This window comes from Phocoena sinus, chromosome 18, assembly GCF_008692025.1.
Source record: "Phocoena sinus isolate mPhoSin1 chromosome 18, mPhoSin1.pri, whole genome shotgun sequence".
NCBI classification, from domain to species: domain Eukaryota; kingdom Metazoa; phylum Chordata; class Mammalia; order Artiodactyla; family Phocoenidae; genus Phocoena; species Phocoena sinus.
This window is the reverse complement of record NC_045780.1, coordinates 69,173,100-69,194,723: the sequence shown is the minus strand read 5'-3', so window position 1 is coordinate 69,194,723 and position 21,624 is coordinate 69,173,100. Positions and strand designations below refer to the sequence as shown.

At 35.9% G+C, this 21,624-nt stretch overlaps 1 protein-coding gene across 3 annotated transcripts in view; it reads right to left on the bottom strand.

Moving 5' to 3' along the window:
• PCCA (propionyl-CoA carboxylase subunit alpha) overlaps positions 1-21,624 on the bottom strand; it is a 355,051-nt gene that overhangs the window by 326,164 nt on the left and 7,263 nt on the right. For all 3 annotated transcript variants that reach the window (XR_004346661.1, XM_032611119.1, XM_032611120.1), the window contains exons 2-4: positions 19,651-19,728; positions 17,526-17,573; positions 17,349-17,417 (exon numbers count right to left, since the gene is read on the bottom strand). Coding sequence is in view for 2 of the 3 variants with exons in the window: in XM_032611119.1 (XP_032467010.1) it covers positions 17,349-17,417; positions 17,526-17,573; positions 19,651-19,728 (195 nt within the window). In the remaining variant the exon portion in view is untranslated. The remainder of the gene's footprint in view (positions 1-17,348; positions 17,418-17,525; positions 17,574-19,650; positions 19,729-21,624) is intronic.

Genomic DNA, 21,624 nt, shown 5'->3' with positions numbered 1-21,624 from the left:
AATAAGAGACCTCCCATGTTCATGGATAGAAAGCCTCATCATAGTAAAGAAGTCAATTCTCTCCAAACTGATACAATTACAATCAAAATTCCAGAAGGATTTTTAGTAAATATAGACAAAATTCTAAAATGTATTTGGGAAAGCACAGAAACTAGACTAGCTAAAACAATTCTGGATAAAAAAGAATAAAGCTGGAGGAATCCAATTTTAACACTGATGATAAAACTATAGTAATCAAGACAATGTAGTATTACCAAATGGACAGACAGATACAGATCAGTGGACTAGAAAATAGAGTCCAGAAATAGAATCATACAAGTCACTATTTGATTTTCCACACAGGTACAAAAGCAATACAATAGGGAAATGATAGTCCTTTAGTCCTTTCAACAAATGGTTGGAACAACTCAACATCTATATGCAAACAAAACAACATGAACATAGATGCAAATATCCTCAACAACATACTAGCAAATTGAATCCAACAATGTATTAAAAAAAATTATACACCACAACCAAGTGGGATTTATCCTAGACATGCAAGACTGGTTGAACATTCGAAAATCAATTAATGTAAACCATCATATCAACAAGCTAAAAAAAGAAAAATCACATGATCATATCAATAAAAGCAGGAAAAGCATTTGACAAAATCCAACACCTGTTCATAATAAAGAACTCTCAGTAAACTAGAAATAAAGGGGACCTTCTCACGTTGATAGACTATCTACAAAAAACCTATAGCTAACATCATATTTACTGATGAGAAACTCTAAACATTCCCATTAAGATCAGGAACAAGGCAAGGATGTTCCCTTACCACTGCTTTTCAGCATCATACTGGAAGTCTCAGCCAATGCAACAAGACAAGGAAATAAGTATACAGATTGGGAAGGAACATATAAAACTATCTTTGTTCACAGATGACATGATCATCTAATAGCAAGAACGCAGGATACAAGATTAATATAGAAAAGTGAATTTGTTTTCCTATATACCAACAATGAACAAGTACAATTTGAAATGTGAAACACAATACCATTTACATTAGCACCCAAAAAATGAAATACTTAGGGATAGGTCTAATAAAATATGTATAAGATCTATATGAGGAATATTACAAAACTCTGATGAAATCAAAGAAAAACTAAATAAATGGAGAGAGATTCTATCTCAATGGATAGACTCAATATTGTCAAGATGTCAGTTCTTCCCAATTTGATCTATAAATTCAATGCAGTCAAAACCCCACCAAGTTATTTTGTGAATATCAACAAACCTAAAGTTTATATGAGAGGCTAAAGACCACAACAGCCAACACAATACTGAAAAACACAGTTGGAATATTAACACTCAACATCAAAACTTACTGTAAGGCTTCCCTGGTGGCGCAGTGGTTGACGGTCCGCCTGCCGATGCAGGGAACACAGGTTTGTGCCCTGGTCCGGGAAGATCCCACATGCCGCGGAGCGGCTGGGCCCGTGAGCCATGGCCGCTGAGCCTGCGCGTCCGGAGCCTGTGCTCCATAATGGGAGAGGCCACAACAGTGAGAGGACCGCATACCGCAAAAGTGAAAAAAAATTTTTTAATTTTAAAAAAATAACTTACTGTAAAGCTACAGTAAGCAAGACAGTGTGATAATCAGCAAAAGAACAAACAGATCAATGGAATAGAATTGAGGACCCGTAAACATACCCCCATAAATAGAGACAACTGATCTTTGACAAAAGAGAAAAAGCAATACAATGGAGCAAAAATAGCCTTTTCAACAAATGGTGCTGGCATAACTGAACATCCACATGCAAAAAAAAATTATAATCTAGACACAGACCTTACACCCTTTACAAATATTAGCTCAAAATGGTCCACAGACCTAAACGTGAAACATAAAACTATAAAACTCCTAGAAGATAAGAAAGGAGAAATCCTAGATGACCTTGGGTATGGCAATAACTTTTTGGATAAACAACACCAGAGGCACAGTCCATGAAAGAAAGAATAAGCTAGACTTTATTAAAATTTAAAACTTCTCTGCAAAGACAATGTCAAGAGAATTAGAAGACAAGCCACAGACTGAAAGAAAATATATGCAAAAGACACATCTGTTAAAGGACTATTATCCAAAATATACAAAGAACTCTTAAACTCACCAATAGGAAAACAAACAACTCAATTAAAAAATGAGCCCAAGACCTTAACAGACACCTCACCAAAGAAGATACACAGATGGCAAATAAGCACTTGGAAAGATGCTCCACATCCCGTATCAGGAAAACACTAATTAAAACAAGATACCACCACACACCTATCAGAATGACCAAAATCCAGAACACTGACAACATCGAATGCTGATGAGGATGTGGAACAACAGCAACTCCCATTCACTGCCGCTGGGAATGCAAAATGGTACAGCTACTTCAGAAGATAGTTTGGTGATTTGTTACAAAATTAAACATGATCTTACCATATGATCTGGCAATCACACTCCCATGTCCACACAGAAACCTACACACAGATGTTTATAACAGCTTCATTCATAATTGCCAAAAGCAAACGAGATGTCCTTCGGTAGGTGAATGAATGAATAAACTGTAGTAATCTAAACAACAGAATTATTATTCAGCACTAAAAAGAAACGAGCTATCAAGCTATGAAAAGACATAGAGAAACCTTAACTTCATACTACTAAGTGAAAGAAGCCAATCTGAAAAAGCTACATACTGTACGATTCCAATTATATGACATTCTGGAAAAGGCAAAACTATGGAGACAGTAAAAAGGCAGGTGGTTGTCAGGGTTTGGGGGGATGGCAAGGGATGAACAGGCAGAGCACAGAGGATTTTTAGAGCAGTGAAAATACTCTGTATCATACTGTAATGATGGATACATGTCATTATACATTTGCCTAAATCTATAGAATGTACAACACCAAGAGTGAACCCTAATGTAAACTACGGACTTTGGGTAATTATGATATGTCAATGTAAGCTCATTCACTTGCAATATATGCACCACTCTGATGGTAGATGTTGATAATGGAGAGGCCATGCATGTGTGGAGACAGGGGGTGTATTGGAAATCTCTATACTTTCCTCTCAATTTTGCTACGAACCTAAAACTGCTCTTTAAAAAAAAAGTATTTAGAAAAAAGTATATGTGAAAGCATTTCTTATCAAGAGGAAAAATTACGTGAAACCCTTCACAAACAGGTTTGTGTAGTTTTGAAACTGTTCTCCCCTACAAAGACCATCCCTGTTGAGTTTCATCAGTGTAGCCTAGGGATCTGTAATACTTAATTGAAATAGCTCACTGAAGTTACTTTGCTATATTTAATTATAAATTCCCTTTTACTAAAATATCCAGCAACCATTTAGGGAATACATTATAGATCTGGAAACTAAACTAATATATGATTAATTCACAGGAAGACTTGGAAGGCACTAAACAGTTGTTTACAAAATAAGACATTTAAAAATACTATCTGTATCAGTTTTACCTGTGCTGTCTCCCACATAGAAAGACATGGTTCCTGCCCTTTGTCCCACGCGTACAAGCTTCCACTGACAGACCACACCTCACTCCCAGTATCTAGACAGTGCTTTGCAATAAACATATTGAATGGATGCATGACTGAAGATGGCAATAATAGAAATTATCTGAATTGGAGCCTCTCTTCCTTAGGATAGGCTTTGACTCAAATAAATTGATATATCAGATATAAATCTACTACTGCCATTCAGACAACCTTATATCCTCCTGAAGATGCCTCCTGGACTCCTCCTTTTGCTACTCCAAATTGGCAGTTGCATTGTGACAACCGAGAAAAGAGGAGCAGCAAGTACCAAAAGAAGCTGTCCCAAGTAGGGTCAATGCACTGGCTGTTGCTAGAGATAGCTAGCAAATGAATACCTACACAAGCTGAGGAGTGCTGATACACAGATTAGGAACCAATCTACTGGACTGGCTCAGGACCTTTGCACACACTGCACCATTTGTCTAGCTGACTGCCTAGCTAATAGCTGACTCTCATCTCTCAGGTCTCATCTTACATTTTACCCCCTTCAAAGAACTTCCCTGACCACCATTATTCTCTCTCAGCAACTAGTCTGTTTCCTTCATAACACTTACCACAATTTGTAATTATCTGTTTGCATGTTTTCTTATTTTATATCTGTCTCTACCACTAGACTCTAAGTGCCATGAGAGCAAAAATCATGTTTCTCCTGGTCACTATTCTAATTTCAACGACTAGCATAGCATCTGGCCCACAACAGGCACTAATAAACAGTGGCCTTCAAGGTAATAAACCTGACTTTCTTTGGGGGAGGAAAGGGACTTTTTCATATACTTAGCATGGGAAGCAATATGCTACAATGGAAAGAGTACAATTTGGGAATCACACATAATTAGAACCTCAGCTCCATTGCTTACCTAGCTAAATGATCTCTGACAACCTATTTTATATCTTGAAGCCCCAATTTTCTCAAAACGATGACAGTAATACTTCCCTTACATAATCACTGATTCTCTAGTATACTGTAGATATGCAGTAAGTGATAGCTATTAGTACTTCTTAAAATGATCATCTTTCCATCCACTAAGAGGTCTTAAATGAGTGACACTAACAGAAACGGGTCAAGTCAAAGTCTTATAAACACGGCAATATCAAAAATACTATATTTATAAAGGTAAGCTGTATTTTCAAACCTTTTTTTTTAACGTATGCTTTTTCAGTAAGACTACAGAACTTCTAAACCTGCTTCAGTAGATGTTTAGAGAAAACTAAATCCATGATTAGGTATTTTTTCATACCATCGGGTACTAACTACATGGAAACAAATGTTCTTTTTCAAACCATGCTGTTTAAAGTCACCAGGAACTTTCAAAAACACAAAAACAAAAGGTAAACTCACAATATTTCACTGTGTTTTGTTTTTAAACTTTTAGTATCAGTAAAAGGATAAAGGTCTTACTAACAAAAATTAAGGACTTAGGGACACCTTTTCATTTTACAAATGAAAATTTTCACAAGTCACTTTCTACAGATTAAAAATTGGGAGTGTTTTTATTAAACAGGAAGTATACAAACATATATACGAATAAAATAACTCATACATAAAGATACTGATATAAATCCTTTTTTTTCCCCCTGCCCAAATGTAATTTTTGCCTTGCTGCTAAACAGTCACAGTCCTTCCTTACTGGAATGATTGGTTTATCTTTAACTCCACAGAGCTTAAACTATCAGTCTTTTAAGAAGCTTTGACAGGTTTTGACGATTTAACCTGCTGAGTTCACAGCACCCAAGGGAGAGTCTTGGTTGCAAGTTTTCTTTCTAATACAGCTGACCACTAATACCGACTCCACAGATAATGGATTTCAATAACCACCACCCACAGGTTAACACTTCAAGTAGTACGCATAATATTGCTTTAATTAAGTTAATACATGAAGGTCACAGTTTGGTAGAAAGTTTCATTACATTTGGCAGTGCTTACAATAATAATAAAAAAGAAAAAGGAACTGTATGTGTTCATCTATACAGTAACTCTATAAATTTGCCTATAGATATAATCCAGTTTGCTCATAGATTTATACTGCATTTCAATTTATTTTCTAAAAGGAATTCAGTTTATTAGTTCCATTTCCCAAAATAAGTACATTTCTAACCAGTAGTTTCTCTAACCATACTGGGCACAGAATGGGTCTACCTGGTACAAAGAGGCCACCCACTAGAGCAAAAAAGATTCCTACCACTACCACGCCCACCCCCTGATTTTGGAGCATTGTGATGGTAGAAAAGATTAATGCTTTGATTTGTCTTGTGTCTAATGATTAGCTTCATGTGTTAAATATTAATGTCTTCCGGACAGAATGAAATTATTTTTTCATTTTGAAAAATAAAGATATATAAAATTTGTTTTTGAACCTAAACACTTTATGCAGTAGAAAACAAGCCAGAGTCTTTTTACAACAAATATTATGAAAAGGCAAAGCAAACAAATGTTTAAATGAATCTGAAATTAAAGGTTCACTCTGAAGTGTTAAAATAAAATGAGATACTGTATTTTAATACACAAATCGCATAGTCAGCAGGGTTGATACATTTTTCTATTTTTATATGTAGTATTAGGTAATTTGAGGTTATTTTAGAGAAAAGCAAAAAAATGGTGGCTGAATTTATACACATTGAATTCAGCAATAATTGTATTTTTTAAATACACAACCTGACAGGCACTATGGTAGATAATAATGAATCAGCATGGGAGCCATTTAATATACTTCTTGATTAACTCATTGCCTGTCCACTTTGCACACAGACATGCTTACATGTCATAATCGTCATAATTCCCATCATCCCCACTGCTAACACTCAAGCTCCCTGATTAGTGCACAACTCCCAGACGAGCCATTGCTAATGCTAAATAATTCTCTTCAGCCTCCTGCTACTATTCTGCAGGATCTCCAATTAAATATAATGTCCCTGATGAGCCATATTAATGTGAACAAATTCCTACCAGGAATCCTATCTTATTCCATTTTCCCCAAAAATGTAGAGAAAGTAATTTAGCCAAGCTGAAGATAATCAAAACATTTTAAACTGATATAGTATTATAATGCCTCAGCAAAACATGTTTTTCCAAAGTCAATAAAAGAAAAAGGGTGGAAAAAGTAATGTCTAAACATGTTAAATGCTTTCTTCTCCTGATTAATTTGTTCTTCACTGAAAAGTCTAGTGTTTTAAATAAGCATAGGTAGATACATTGCATTCTTAATCCAAAAAGGTTACTGAAAGCTAAGTTTTATGAGAAAAGTGAGCAGTAGCAAGTTTTAAAGCAAATATGCCATTTAAAAACCCTTTAATTATCTAATTACCAGAACTCCAAGGTCCATAATCACATTAATGAAACCAATTCCTTCCTTCCCATTAAATGCAGTATTACAGTCACTATCAGAGGCTTTGCCATGGAATTTTATGTTGCTGATAAGAAAACTTCATCTTGAACAATGACAACTATAAGTATTTTTTGCAAGAATGAATTAAGAATCTTACAGATTTTCTATTGCAATCTAAAAGACTGGGAAGGCTTCTGATCTAATTAAGATAATTGGGAAACATGGACTATGATGGCCACCATCTTACAATATTCTGTACTAGCAAAAGCAATTTAAGAAAATGTTAGTTATGCTCACTTCGGCAGCACATATACTAAAAATAAGAAAATGTTAGTTAAATATACCATCTCAACTACACACACATATAACAAAAGGTCACCTGATTTTTCAGTTACCACCCCCAAAAAGTTTTACAAACTTCACTCTGGTCATTTATTCCTATTTGAGAATTAATAATTACATTAGCCGAAAATAAGTCCATTAACAGATTTTGTGAAATAATTTTTTAAAAATTAAGAACTTTAACTCCTTTTCAAATTAAAACAAAGGTTGAAAAATATCCTGAAAAGTAAATCATGTAAATGAGAAAAGGTAAATGGTTTTGACACTTAAATTTCTTTCAACTCTATGTACACCCAGGATAAAAGTGAAGATATTCTAACAAAAATATAAACAGATAAGTTTATTAAAATATATATATATGAAAAGATATAAAATAAAGATATTCTAACAACCCCATAAAATTTTTATAAGGTTTTCCCTAAGGTCTTTTATACCTTCGCCTACATTAATGTATTCCATCTCCATTTACCTGATCATTACCCTCCAGTTTGTTCAGCTGGAACCAACATACACTAATTACATAGACGTCACGAAGTCCTATTTGTCCTCAGTACCTCCCCAGACAGCAGGGAAATCATATCAAGGGTAGGCATGCTAAGTGATGATTCCCCCCACCTTACTGTCAATCATCCCAAAGTGCTCAGAGGAAACCCCACTCAACTTCATTACTGAATCCTAAGGGTAAGACTACAATACTCACCAGGAATCATACTTCAAACAGCAGGCTGCCTGGCCAAGATGTGAGTCACAATGACTACTTCCCTGATTTTAGGTTTTGGTGTTAATGCAATAAATACCAAGTATTTCTCATTTCAATACAATGTTACTATACACAGACAAAGCAACAAAATATTGATAAGTTCAATTTAGGAGTCCAGGTAGGAAATATAGTCAAAGGTTGAAGTACAGAATCATTTAATCTCATTTAAAAAGAAAAAAATCAAAACCCTAACTTCAGAGGTTTAAAACAAATATAACAATATTTTGCTACTTCTTATGGAAAGGCTTACTAGTCCTTTTACTTGAAAACACACATACATAAAGTAAGTTATCATAAAAGTAAATGAAGTTATCTAACAAGCATTTTGAGAAGTACAAACACAACAATCTCTAAATTCTCATAATTATTTGTTCCCACTATTCACCAAACTAATGAAAACCTACCTACCCATTTAAAAAGTCCCAGTCACCAAAACCATCAAACATTTCTCATTCCTTATCATTTCTTAACTTCTCTGGGACTACCTAAAATCACAGTACATTAGTGGCATAAAACCCTACAATCCACCTTTCCTGCCTTCTAAGCCAATATAGTATTAATAAGGTCCTCTTAAATAAAATCTCCCACATCAGCCCTCTACCTAAAATCTAATCAATTTATTTCATAAATGTGTCTCATCTTGCTCCAAAATTTTATGTAATGGTCCTAATAATTTTCACTTTATAAGGTATTACAATTTTTTTTTTTTTGGCCCTGTGTGGCACGCATGATCTTAGTTCCGTGACCAGGGATCGAACCCATGCTCCGTGCAGTAAAAGCGTGGAGTCTTAACCACTGGGTCACCAGGGAAGTCCCCAATATTTTTTTAACATCTGTTAGTACAGTTCCCTCTTCAATTTTCCTCAAAATTGTCTAGGCCATTCTTGCATATTTACTCCTTTGTCAATCCCCCCCCACCACTGTTACATTATTACATTTATTAGGATTTAATACAAAAACGTAGATCTAGAAATAACTAGCATTCACAATATTGTTTCCTTATATAAAAATAAGAAGTTCTCATATAAGTCGTACGAATTCATTTTATGTTTTTTTTTTTTTTTTTTTTTTTTTTTTGCGGTACGCGGGCCTCTCACTGCTGTGGCCTCTCCCGCCGCGGAGCACAGGCTCCGGACGCGCAGGCTCAGCGGCCATGGCTCACGGGCCCAGCCGCTCCGCGGCATGTGGGATCTTCCCGGACCGGGCCACGATCCCGTGTCCCCTGCATCGGCAGGCGGACTCTCAACCACTGCGCCACCAGGGAAGCCCGAATTCATTTTAAATTCATATCATAAAGTGTTTTATCTTTGCCACTACTTCCAGGAGGTTAAATTTTAAGTTGTATTTTCTACCTTGTTGATATTTAGGAAAGCTACAGATTTCTTTGTATTTATTTTTTAACTACCACAGAGACTTTTCTTACTGTTTCTAAAGAGTTGTTCAGTTGCCGGTATAACTAGAAACTCAATACAATTTTATTATTTCTGCCTTTCCTGTCCACCATTTTATAACTCTTGCCTAACTGCATTGCCGAGCACTTCTAGGATGCTATTAAATACTAGTGGTGACAGTAAATGTATGGGTCTTCATCCTGACTTCCATGAGAATGCTTCCTATGAGGTATGACCTCTTCATTCTGGGAGGGCAGTATTTATTTAATCCTGTTTTACTAAGGATTTTACAAGAAGACAGTGAATGTCTTTTACATGACATCTAGGCTTCCATCAAGATGATCATATAGTTTTCCTCTACTAACTTATTAGTATATTTAATTAAATTAATAGTGTCTAACATTGAACCATACTGAAATGTCATGAATACACTCTGCATGACTGCAGCATATTACTTAAATAAATTTTATTCTATTTTCTATTACTTAGGATTCTTCTATCAATATATAATTACAGTCATTGTAATTTTATTTTTTGCTTACTATCTTTGCCCAGATTTTGATTTCTGAATTACTATGCTGGTTTCATAAAAAGAAATGGAAATCTATTTTTCTTTCTCTAAGTCTAGAGCAATTTAAATAGTGTCAAAATTTCTTTAAAAAATTTCTTGCTTCCTGAAAATTTCAAAGAATCCTTGCAAGAATCTCTAGGCCTGGACACTCAAGAGTCCTTTAGTCAATTATTTCCTACCTTATTCAGGTGCTTTCATGCAGAGTTGCAGGCCTACACACAATTATTTGTCACCAGTTTTGTAAACTGAGCAAAACTGAATAACTACCGAACATTTTTTAAAGGCTTTTAAAACCAGGTTAAACCCCACTTTCAATAATGAATAGAACAACCAGAAGATCAGCCAGGAAGCAGATGACTTAAATATCCCTATGAACCAACCAGTCCTAAAAGACATCTATAGAACACTCCACCCAGCAGCAGCAGAATACACATTCTTAAGTTCACATGGAACATTCTCCAGGACAGATCATATGCTAGTCCATAAAACAAACATCAAAAAATTTTAAAGGATAGAAACAGTAGAAAACACATTCTCTGACCAAAAAAGAAGGAAATTAGAAATCAATAATAGAAATAAACTTGGGAAACTCATAAATATGTGGAATTAAACAACAAACTCCTAAATAACAAGTGGGTCAAAGAAATCAAAAGGGCAACCAGAAATTACTTTCAGAAATGAAAATGAAGATACAATATGTCAAAACATGGGATGCAGCTAAAACAATAGAGAAAAATGAACGGTTAAACACCTGTATTAAAAAGACCTCAAAACAATCTAGTTTTTCTACTTTAAGAAACTATTTTTTAAAAGAGCAAACTAAACCCAGAGCGAGCAGAATGAAGGAAACAAAAACTAGTGTAAATAGAAATGACATAGAGAATTTAAAAAGAGAGAAATCAATGATACCAAAAGTCGGTTCTTTGAAAAGGTCAATGAAACTGAAAACCGTTAGCTAAAATGACAAAGAAAACATGAAAAAACTCAAATAACTAAAACCAGGAATGAAAGAGACATTACTGCCAGCCTTATAGAAATAAAAATGATTAAAAAAATACTATAAACAATCACATAATAAACAATAACTTAAGATGAAATGGACAAATTCCTAGAAAGACAAACTATAGACACTAACTCAGGAAGAAATAGAAAATCTCAATAAATCTACAAGAGACTGAATTAGTAATCAAAAACTACCCACAGAGAAAAGCTCAGACCCAGATGGCTTCACTGGTGAATTTCACCAAACATTTCAGGAATAATTAATACCAATTCTTCACAAACTCTTCCAAAACAACAGAAGATGAGAGAACACTTCCCATCTTATACTATGAGGCCAGTATCACTCTGATACCAAAAACAAAAACATCAAACGAAAAGATATCTATAGACCAATATCTTTTATAAACATGGATGAAAAATTCTCTACAAAACACCAGCAAACTGAATCCAGCAATATACACAAAGGACTATACATCATGACCAAGTGTGATTTATCCTAGGAATGCAAGGCTAGTTTAACATCCAAAAATTAATTAATGTAATATACCATATCAATGGAATAAAGGATAAAAACCACATTATCATCTCAGTAGACACAGCAAAAGCATTTGTAAAAATCCAACACTCAATCATGACAAAAACTCTCAACAAACTAGGAATAGCAGGGCACTTCCTCAACCTAATAATGGGAATTTATGAAAATCTCAGAGCCTAAATCAAACTTAGGTGTGGAATACTGAATGTTTTCCCCCAAAGATGAGGAACAAAACAGGATGTCTGCTCTCACCATTCCCCTTCAGTATCATTCTGGAAATTAAAGCAAGGGAAATCAGGCAAGACTATGAAATAAAAAGCATCCAGTTAGAAAAGAAAGAAGTAAACCTATCTCTCTTTACACATGACATGATCTTCTAGAGAGAATCCCAAGGAATCTATTATATTTTTTGAAACTATTAGAACTAATAAACAAGTTCAGCAGGGTTGCAGGACACAAAATCACTATTAAAAAATCAATTGGGGCTTCCCTGGTGGCGCAGTGGCTGAGGGTCCGCCTGCCGATGTAGGGGACGAGGGTCCGCACCCCGGTCTGGGAGGATCCCGCATGCCGTGGAGCAGCTGGGCCCATGGGCCATGGCTGCTGAGCCTGCGCGTCCGGAGCCTGTGCTCCGCCACGGGAGAGGCCACAGCAGTGAGAGGCCCATGTACCACAAAAAAAAAAAAAAAAAAAAAAAAAAAACAATTGTATTCCTATACACCTGCAATCAACAATAAAAACTGAAATTAAAAAATTGCAATTCTAGGGAATTCCCTGGCGGTCCAGTGGTTAGGACGCCACTCTTCCACTGCAGGGGGCACGGGTTCAATCCCTAGTTAGGGAACGAAGATCCTGCAAGCTGCATGGTGAGGCCAAAAAAAAAAAATGAGGATGAAATTGCAATTCTAATAGCCTCAGAAATAATATTAAAATACTTAGGAATAAATACAGCAAAGTAAGTGCAAAACTTATACTCTGAAAACTACAAAACATTGTTGAAAGAAATTAAAGCAACGTAGATAAGTGGAACATCATCAAATGGAATATCCATGCTCATGTATAGGAGGACTTAAAAATGTTGAGATAAAGATATTTCTCAAACTGATCTACAGATAAAACACAATGCCTATCACAATCCCAGCAGGATAGTTTTCCACTAGGACCATTTTCCCCTCATAAACCATTCTCCCCAAATCTTTTCAAAGAATAATAAGGGCCTGGAGAATGATACATAAAAGACAATTCATGACTTGATAAGAGGCTTAACCCCTATTTTGCTCTCTCTGGCCCTGACCATTTCCCACTGGAGTACTTTACATTGCTCGTTGACTCTGGCCTCATCCTCTGGATGCAGTTGCACTAATCTCATCAATACGTATGAACTGTTTTCCTGGGTAAAGCCTGACTCTGAGACTGCTCTGGGTCAGTCTTCTCAAAGAAAGCAAGAGAACTTCCTCAACAGAGAATAGGATATCATCCTATTTTAAGACAATCCAACAATAAGCGAACTAGACTGATAACTGCAAACCCTCCCTAGAAGCACCTAAAAATCCCAGATTAAATATATCAAACTTCTTTAAATGAACAGTTTGGCTTACAAGAACCACAAGCAATCCCTAGGGATCAAAAACGAAGAAGAGAAAAAAAAAAACGAAGAAGCAGCTAAAAGCCAGACAGTATCCACTAGAGTCGATACCACTAATCTTGGAGAGTATAAGTGGGTATCTGAATAACCTAGAGAACTGAGTTTTAACTCTCAGAGAAAGGAACCAATTGTGAGCTGAAGATTTGAAGGAAAACTCCTACATAAGGCCATGTTGCTCAAAGGTTACATCCTCAGGACTTCCCTGGTGCTCCAGTGGCTAAGACTCCACGCTCCAGTGCAGGGGGCCCGGGTTCGACCCCTGGTTGGGGAGCTAGATCCCACATGGCACAACAAAGACTACATCCTCAGTGAAGGGGGGTGGGGTTTCAATAATCTACTAAGTAGGGAGAAGACATACTTATTATCAGCTGTGCTTCAAAGTAAAGGAAAAAGTCTCCTCAGGAAATTAGAAACCATGGGCCTATTTAACAGAGGGAGGGAGGGAGGGAGGGAGGGAGGGAGGGAGGGAGGGAGGGAGGGAGTGTGTGTGTCTGTGTGTGTGTGTGTGTGTGTGTGTCTGTGTCTGTGTGTGTGTGTGTGTGTGTGTGTGTGTGTGTAGTTTCATCTGGTTTTGCCCCATCCTCATAATTCAGCAACCTTTGCGCCAAGAAATTAATATAAAAATTAGTCAGTGATACCCCGGACAACCCAAACCATGTGGAGTTCAACAATAAAGATACCAAATATGAGGTCACAAGACAAAATCTACACATGTGAGGAAACAATCCATTGTGAGGAAGAGTCAGAAATATAAATAGATACATAAGATTTTGAAGTAAAATAACAAAACGATAGAACCTTTAAAATAAGTATGCTATAAAAAAAAAAGTATGCTATAAATAAGACAGGAAAGGACTCAAATACTTAAGAAAAAAGACAATACAAAAATCAGGCAGGGAATTTCCTGGCAGTCCAGGGGTTAGTACTCTGCACTTTCACTGCCAAGGGCACGGGCTCAATCCCTGGTCAGGGAACTAAGATCCCGCAAGCCACATGGCGCAGCCAAAAATAAAAATAAACTGTGCTTTTAAAAAAAAACCAGGCAGATTCAAAAAGGAGCAGTAGACCCAAAAGATTCTTCAAAAGACAGCAAAGATGACAAAAGCAACCAAAGTAATCACAGTGTCAGGCAATTTTCACTGGTGAATGCAAAAATGTTAGTAACATGAGAGGTTGTTGTGGGACAAAACCTGCACGTGGATTCACCCCCCCAAAATTAATTTTAAAAGGGGGGGAATGCACCATTTTAATGGAAGGGACCCATGGAAGAAAACTGCATAATGGTCTTTAAAAGCCAACTTTTTCCCATTCAACATTCACTGTTTGCAAGTTACTTGGCTTTCCTTCTTTGTGTGACTTACCACTTAATAGTTGTAATAACTGTTAGTCTTCTTCCCCTGATTAACTGCTTAAAAATTAGTTGTTTTTAACATAAAATTAATAGTTTTCACAATCAACTGTTGCAGTATTTTCCTACTATAATAGTATTTACATTTCAATTTATGAAATTAACACATGAAGCATATATTTTTACTCCAAGTAACACTGAAAATGCTCACCTCTTGAAAATCAATATTGAAACATTTATAATACATCTGAATAGCATGCCTTGTTCATAATACCGATATTATACAGTTCATTAGATATGATGGTAACCTTTGTGATCACATGTTAAAGAAGCAAAATATGCTGTTAGAGGAATTCACCTTTTTATCTTTCTCGAGGCTGAAGCAGAAACCAAATAGCAAATCTGGCCCTATTTCTAAGGCTTAAATCAAACTTTGAACATTCTAACCATCATTATTATCCTGCTTTTACTTATAGTATCTTTCTAGAAACCGACTTACAGGAGGTCATATGAAGAGGAAGTTTTGACCAAGCATGCACTGCTTGCTTCCCATCGTGGGGCCTGGCAAATCTTATTTTAAACTATATGTCATAATCTCTGGTTTAAAAAAAAAAAAAAAGTGGCTAAATATCTTTAAAATATAAAAACTACCACCTCTGCTTCAGGAAGGATAAATGACAAAGACTTAAAACTCAAACCAACTCTTTTGAAACCAGTTTTGCCAAAGTCTGGAAAGTGTCCACAAAGCTAGAAATGTAACAGTGAGAAAAGTTAGTCATGCTGTTTGGAGCAACAGCTTACAGAAGTAGATTATTCTGTAATACCACATTGAAATATAAACAAATAGGAAAAAGCTGAAATATAAATAATTTTGGCTATATGCCGACAGTCACCTCTATGAGAACACAGCATAGAGAATTAACTATATACTGTGATATGAAAAAAAAATTACAAGTGAAAGTTTGTTGTTAGGCTTGAAATAAAAACAGTGATTGTCCACAATTCAAACATTTTTCTCTCAATTTACCCATGAATGAAAACACAGCCTGAGCTAATACACTGAAAAATAAACACAAGATGAGAAGAGTGAATTTTAAATCTACTACTGGCTTGACAGTAACACAAACTTTTTTCTGAAGTAGCTTCACTATTGGTAAATGCCTTATTTAACAATCAAGAATGACATTAAAGCAACAGTTTTCTCATTATTTCATGAATATTTTGTGAGGAATATAAACTACTGAAACTATCACAGTTAAAACAGATTATTAGTAAAGAAGCCAGAAACTAATATTCAAAACAAATCAAACAGTACATACGCAAAACAAGTTTTTTTAACTGCTTAATTACTTTTAAAGTAAAGGATAAATATTTTAAATGTACCAGCCAAATAAACTAGATAATATAAATACTTAAACTTTATTCTGGGGAAATTAGAGTAGCTTGCAATCATTTCCATTTTGCTTTTTAAAAAAGGAAGAATATAAACTACTGAAACTATCACAGTTAAAACAGATTATTAGTAAAGAAGCCAGAAACTAATATTCAAAACAAATCAAACAGTACATACGCAAAACAAGTTTTTTTAACTGCTTAATTACTTTTAAAGTAAAGGATAAATATTTTAAATGTACCAGCCAAATAAACTAGATAATATAAATACTTAAACTTTATTCTGGGGAAATTAGAGTAGCTTGCAATCATTTCCATTTTGCTTTTTAAAAAAGGAAGAGAGTCACAATAAGACAACAGGAACAACATACTTCTAGATAAAATTTTAAAATCACAAAGACTGAAAATTCTTTGCATTAAATTACTATACGATAAAAGCTGACATTACCAATAGGTCCTGTTATCAGAAGTTGTGTGAAAGAATGAAAAACAGTAACTTATATCAAAGTACAACTACTTACATTTCATGTCATACAGTTCCAATAATTCATACACTTTTCCCATGGGATTTTTTTCTACTCATTCATAGTTTATTACTGCTAAAAATGCCTGTTTTGATAAAAATCCCCAATAAAATTATATATCAGTCACTGCTTTACGCTATACCTTCTTTTGTTCATGTCCAATTAGCATTAGCCTAACTTTGATTTATCAAACTTTCAGCTGCACATGGTAAAGCATTTAGGAAGGTTAAACAATTACAGCATCCCGAGTGACAGTGGAGTTATCCTGTGCGGAAATGTGCTCCCATAAGGCAGCACTGTATAAACATTTCATTAGGGCTTCCCTGGTGGCACAGTGGTTAAGAATCCACCTGCCAATGCAGGGGACCGGGTTCGAGCCCTGGTCAGGAAAGATCCCACATGCCACGGAGCAACTAAGCCCGTGTACCACAACTACTCAGCCTGCGCTCTAGAGCCCACGAGCCACAACTAATGAAGCCTGCACACTTAGAGCCCATGCTCCGCAACAAGAGAAGCCACCGCAATGAGAAGCCCGCGCACCACAACAGAGTAGCCCCCGCTCGCTGCAACTAAAGAAAGCCCGCACTCAGTAACGAAGACACAAATCAGCCAAAAATAAATAAATTTTTTTTAAAAAACACATTTCATTAATCTTTGAATCTAACTTTCTCATGCTTTGCTTAAATGTACTTGGTGACCAGAATCAGTTTACCAAATTTTTATTCTATTCTAGGCTTTTAAAGCCTCGAAAATAAAAGAGTTAAGATACATATTGAAGACATTATGATGCTCCCATTTTGCTTAATACAAGAGTGAGTAATTAAACAGGTATTTTTTTTAATTGTGTACCTTTTCAAGCCAACAAAAAAAACCTACATCTTTCACTTTTTTCTATTTGATCCAAAATAAGGTCCCAATTCAAACAAAGCAAATATACTTACAGAACTAGCATCAACATCACTGTGGATGGCAACCGTCTTAATGCCCATCTTCTTGCAAGTTTTAATAACCTATATTAAAGTACATTAATGTTATCTATTAATAGTAATTCATAAAGGGATTTAATAATAATAAAATTCACAGAGTAAAATGGAAAATAAGATTAAAATTCCACTCACCCTACATGCAATTTCTCCTCTATTAGCAACAAGAATTTTATCAAAAGTCTAAAAAGAGAAAAAACACATAAGAAATTGTTACTCTTGCTTTGGGACCAGAAAACACCAAGCTTTTCCACAATTACCATTGGGCATGATCCTAATAAACATTACTTCCTACAGTAGTATTAACTACTACACATATGTTCATTTACAACCAGGCTGCTACTAAACTCATCTGGTAGTATCTGGCATTATAATTATCCTCTTAAAGCATCAATTGACTAGGTTAGATAATTCAAAAGGGGACTAAATTCTCTTGCCAAAAGATAATCTTCAAATGATATTTCAGAATACTAAGAAACTTTAGAAGAAATTGCTTGAGAATTTACTTATTTTCTAAATTCAGGGAAATTCTAAGTGTTATGTTTATCAAAGGGAAGTCTGATATAATTTATATGCTATCTCTTTGGGATTGGGCCACAGCATTAAATGATACTTTTGATAAATGAGAACAGATACTATTTATGCTTATTTCCAAAGATTCCCAGACAAAGCAGGTTATGCTATTTGAGTACAATGTTAAGTTTGAATAAGCACCAAATTTTTAAACAGCTGAGGCCATATAATAGAAAAAGAAGTTCCATTCTGTGTGGGGCTAGAGACCTAATTTCTAAGCCCAGCTTTGCCATTAATGATCTATTTGACTCTAAGCAAATCAATCTCTGTAAATTGAAATCTCTTGACTTCCACATATATAAATTGATAACATTCTAATGGGAAACTATTTAACAAGGTTCTCTCCCTACTCTAAGCGTGTACAGGCTAATCCTTTTAAAGAAATGCACACAAACAATTATAAGTAATTTGGATGCAACACATTTTAGTACACAACGACTGCTAGCTTAGTGAATTGTTACACGTTAAATGGAACTATTTTTTTAAGCTTTAGTTATATTTCTAAAAGAAAAGTTATATATAATCTTAATAGTACTCATATATTGGGCTTCCCTGGTGGCGCAGTGGTTGAGAGTCTGCCTGCCGATGCAGGGGGCACAGGTTCGATCCCTGGTCGGGGAACTAAGATCCCTCATGCCTTGTGGCACGGCCAAAACATAAAAAATAATAAAATAAAATAAAATACATTAAAGTTAATTTCACCTGTTTCTTTTTTTTTTTTTTTTTTTTTTGCAGTACGCAGACCTCTCACTGTTGTGGCCTCTCCCGTTGCGGAGTGCAGGCTCAGCGGCCATGGCTCACGGGCCCAGCCGCTCCGCGGCGTGTGGGATCTTCCCAGACAGGGGCACGAACCCGTGTCCCCTGCATTGGCAAGCGGACTCCCAACCACTGCGCCACCAGGGAAGCCCTCACCTGTTTCTTTTTAATGTGGCTATTAGAAAACATAAAATTACATATGCCCTACAATTGTGTTCACAATGTATTTCTTTTGAACTGCAGTGATATACACCCTTTTTTCCCCGAGCCTCCAGATTCTTTTGAGTAGTTCTGCATACGTCAACCAACAAGTTAGAAGACTATTTCATTCTCAGATAATCATTCATATTAGTTCTACTTTAAGGACATTCAACTTGAACCATCTCATCTTAACCAAAACTCTTCTTCTGCCTTCTTTGATGCCTTTATTGTCACCAAATCACGTTTCACCTCCAATCACCACTTCTAGTTCCTTTATCTCTCCTCTTACAAGCCTCAAACATTATCATGTATCAAGATTTTAACTGGAATTTCCCTGTCCCAAAATTTACAATACCCATAATTGCCTTCATTCAAAATGAATCTTACAAATATTAAGTAAATGAAAAAAAAACCCAATAGTTTAATCAAAATCTCTCAACTGCCTAGTCTAAGAAAGAATGTTGTATTAGTGATCCTGCTGAAAACAAGGGAAACACATTGTAAATTTATTCGATTTGTGGTATAGGTAAAAATACAAAATTTAAAGACTCAGGTTGTGGCCCACAATGAAAAAAGGAACAAAGACTGAGCACTTATAAAACCTATGATGTAGAGCAATAAATAATTACACAGCATCAATAAAATTTAATCTACCCAGTGAACATAACGTGGAGACAACAAAGTAAAACCATTATAACTTAACTGTTAAAAGTATTTTTTAAATACTTACTTTTTCATTAGAATCATATCCCACTGAACAGAGACTACGAGACACCACTAAATGCTGTCTTGAATAATGTGGAACATGCTATCAAAAGAAAAAAAAGAAAGTGAAATAAACTACAGATACTTGAATGAACTTTATTTTTCAAGTTCCTTCATTTTCAAGTTTATTTTCAAGTAAATATTTTTCAGGGTAATTCTTCCAGTATGCTTCTAGCTACAGTGTTTCATCAATCAATATATGTAGTTCTAAGCAACATACCATAACTATAGAAGGTAAATCATAACTAGACACATCCCCTTGGCACACATGAGGAAACCAAAGGCATCAAAACAATCTCCAGAAAAGTATAATAAGAGCCAATGGGTCAAGTAAAATTAGAAGAAAGGTCTTTCTGATCATGCAGACTGACATGGCAGGATCAGAATGTCACATACCATGCAGAACTTTATACAACATAAAACCAGTGACTTGGCATTCAAAGAGCTTCAATTTTAACAGCGGCCAGAAAATAACAAAATATTATTTTTTATTTGCTAATGTCTTAAACATGATTTCTTATTTTACTTATTCTGGTATAAACGTGGTTTGGCAAATAAAAATGAAAAGGTAATACTAATAATCAAGTTCACTTCTAATTCATTACCATAAATGTTTGTGGAAAAAGTATATCTTGGGGGCTTCCCTGGTGGCGCAGTGGTTGAGAGTCCGCTTGCCGATGCAGGGGACATGGGTTCGTGCCCCGGTATGGGAAGATCCCACATGCCGTGGAGCGGCTGGGCCCGTGAGCCACTGCCGCTGAGCCTGTGCATCCGGAGCCTGTGCATCCGGAGCCTGTGCGTCCAGAGCCTGTACTCCGCAACGGGAGAGGCCACAACAGTGAGAGGCCCGCGTACCGCAAAAAAAAAAAAAAAAAGTATATCTTAAGCCTTTAAAACATTAAGAATAATCACTAATAAAGGTTATAGCCAAAGTTTAAGAAAATAATTCAGCCAGTAGTCACTGATGAAGGTAGACCAAGAAAAAAAAAGGCGGTGGGGGACTTCCCTGGTGGTCCAGTGGTTAAGAATCTACCTGTCAATGCAGGGGACACAGGTTCGATCCCTGGTCCGGGAAGATCCCACGTGCTGAGGGGCAACTAAGCCCATGCGCCACAACTACTGAGCCTGTGCGCTAGAGCCCATGAGCCGCAACTACTGAGCCCATGTGCTGCGACTACTGAAACCGCACGCCTAGAGCCCATGCTCCGCACAAAGAGAAGCCACCGCAATGAGAAGCCCACACATCTCAAGGAAGAGTAGCCCCAGCTCGCTGCAACTAAAGACCCCGTGAGCAGCAACCAAGATCCAGCACAGCCAAAAAAAAGGGGGGTGGGTGGACAGGGGCAAAAGGCAACAGGTACTACGTCGGAGAATTTTCTAATATCATAACTCAAATACGAAGCAAAAAATTTTTATAACATTTTAAAATGAAAAAGATGTATAGTTATTTTTTAGAAATATATAGCCCCAAATTACAAAATGTAATCTTTATGCAAAAGTGAATGCAGTAGATACACTTTACAAAACAAAACCTACATTACCAAGTAAAAAGGACTGATGATGAACAATGAACTGAGAATGGGAAAATTGACTTTATTACTGTGTCTCTTTCACAGAACAAAACTCACTCTCATAGTCATGCAAGCATCCCTGTGAGTTCAAGAGTATTAGTCCCAATTTTAAAAATGAGAAAACTGAGTCTCAAGAATTTTAAGTTTTCAAGTCACAAGGGCTAGGCTGCAAGAGTAACAAGATTTAAGCACAGATCTATTAAAAGCATTCTGAAGTTTTTTATTTTGAGATAATACAAATAGTGGCACTTCCCACATTAACAATAACATCTGTGCAAAGATATGATTTGGGGTAAAAAACAATCTACCAAGGGGGTCTCACCACTCCTATGTGTTCAAATAAAAATTCAGTCTTCCACTGCCCTCAG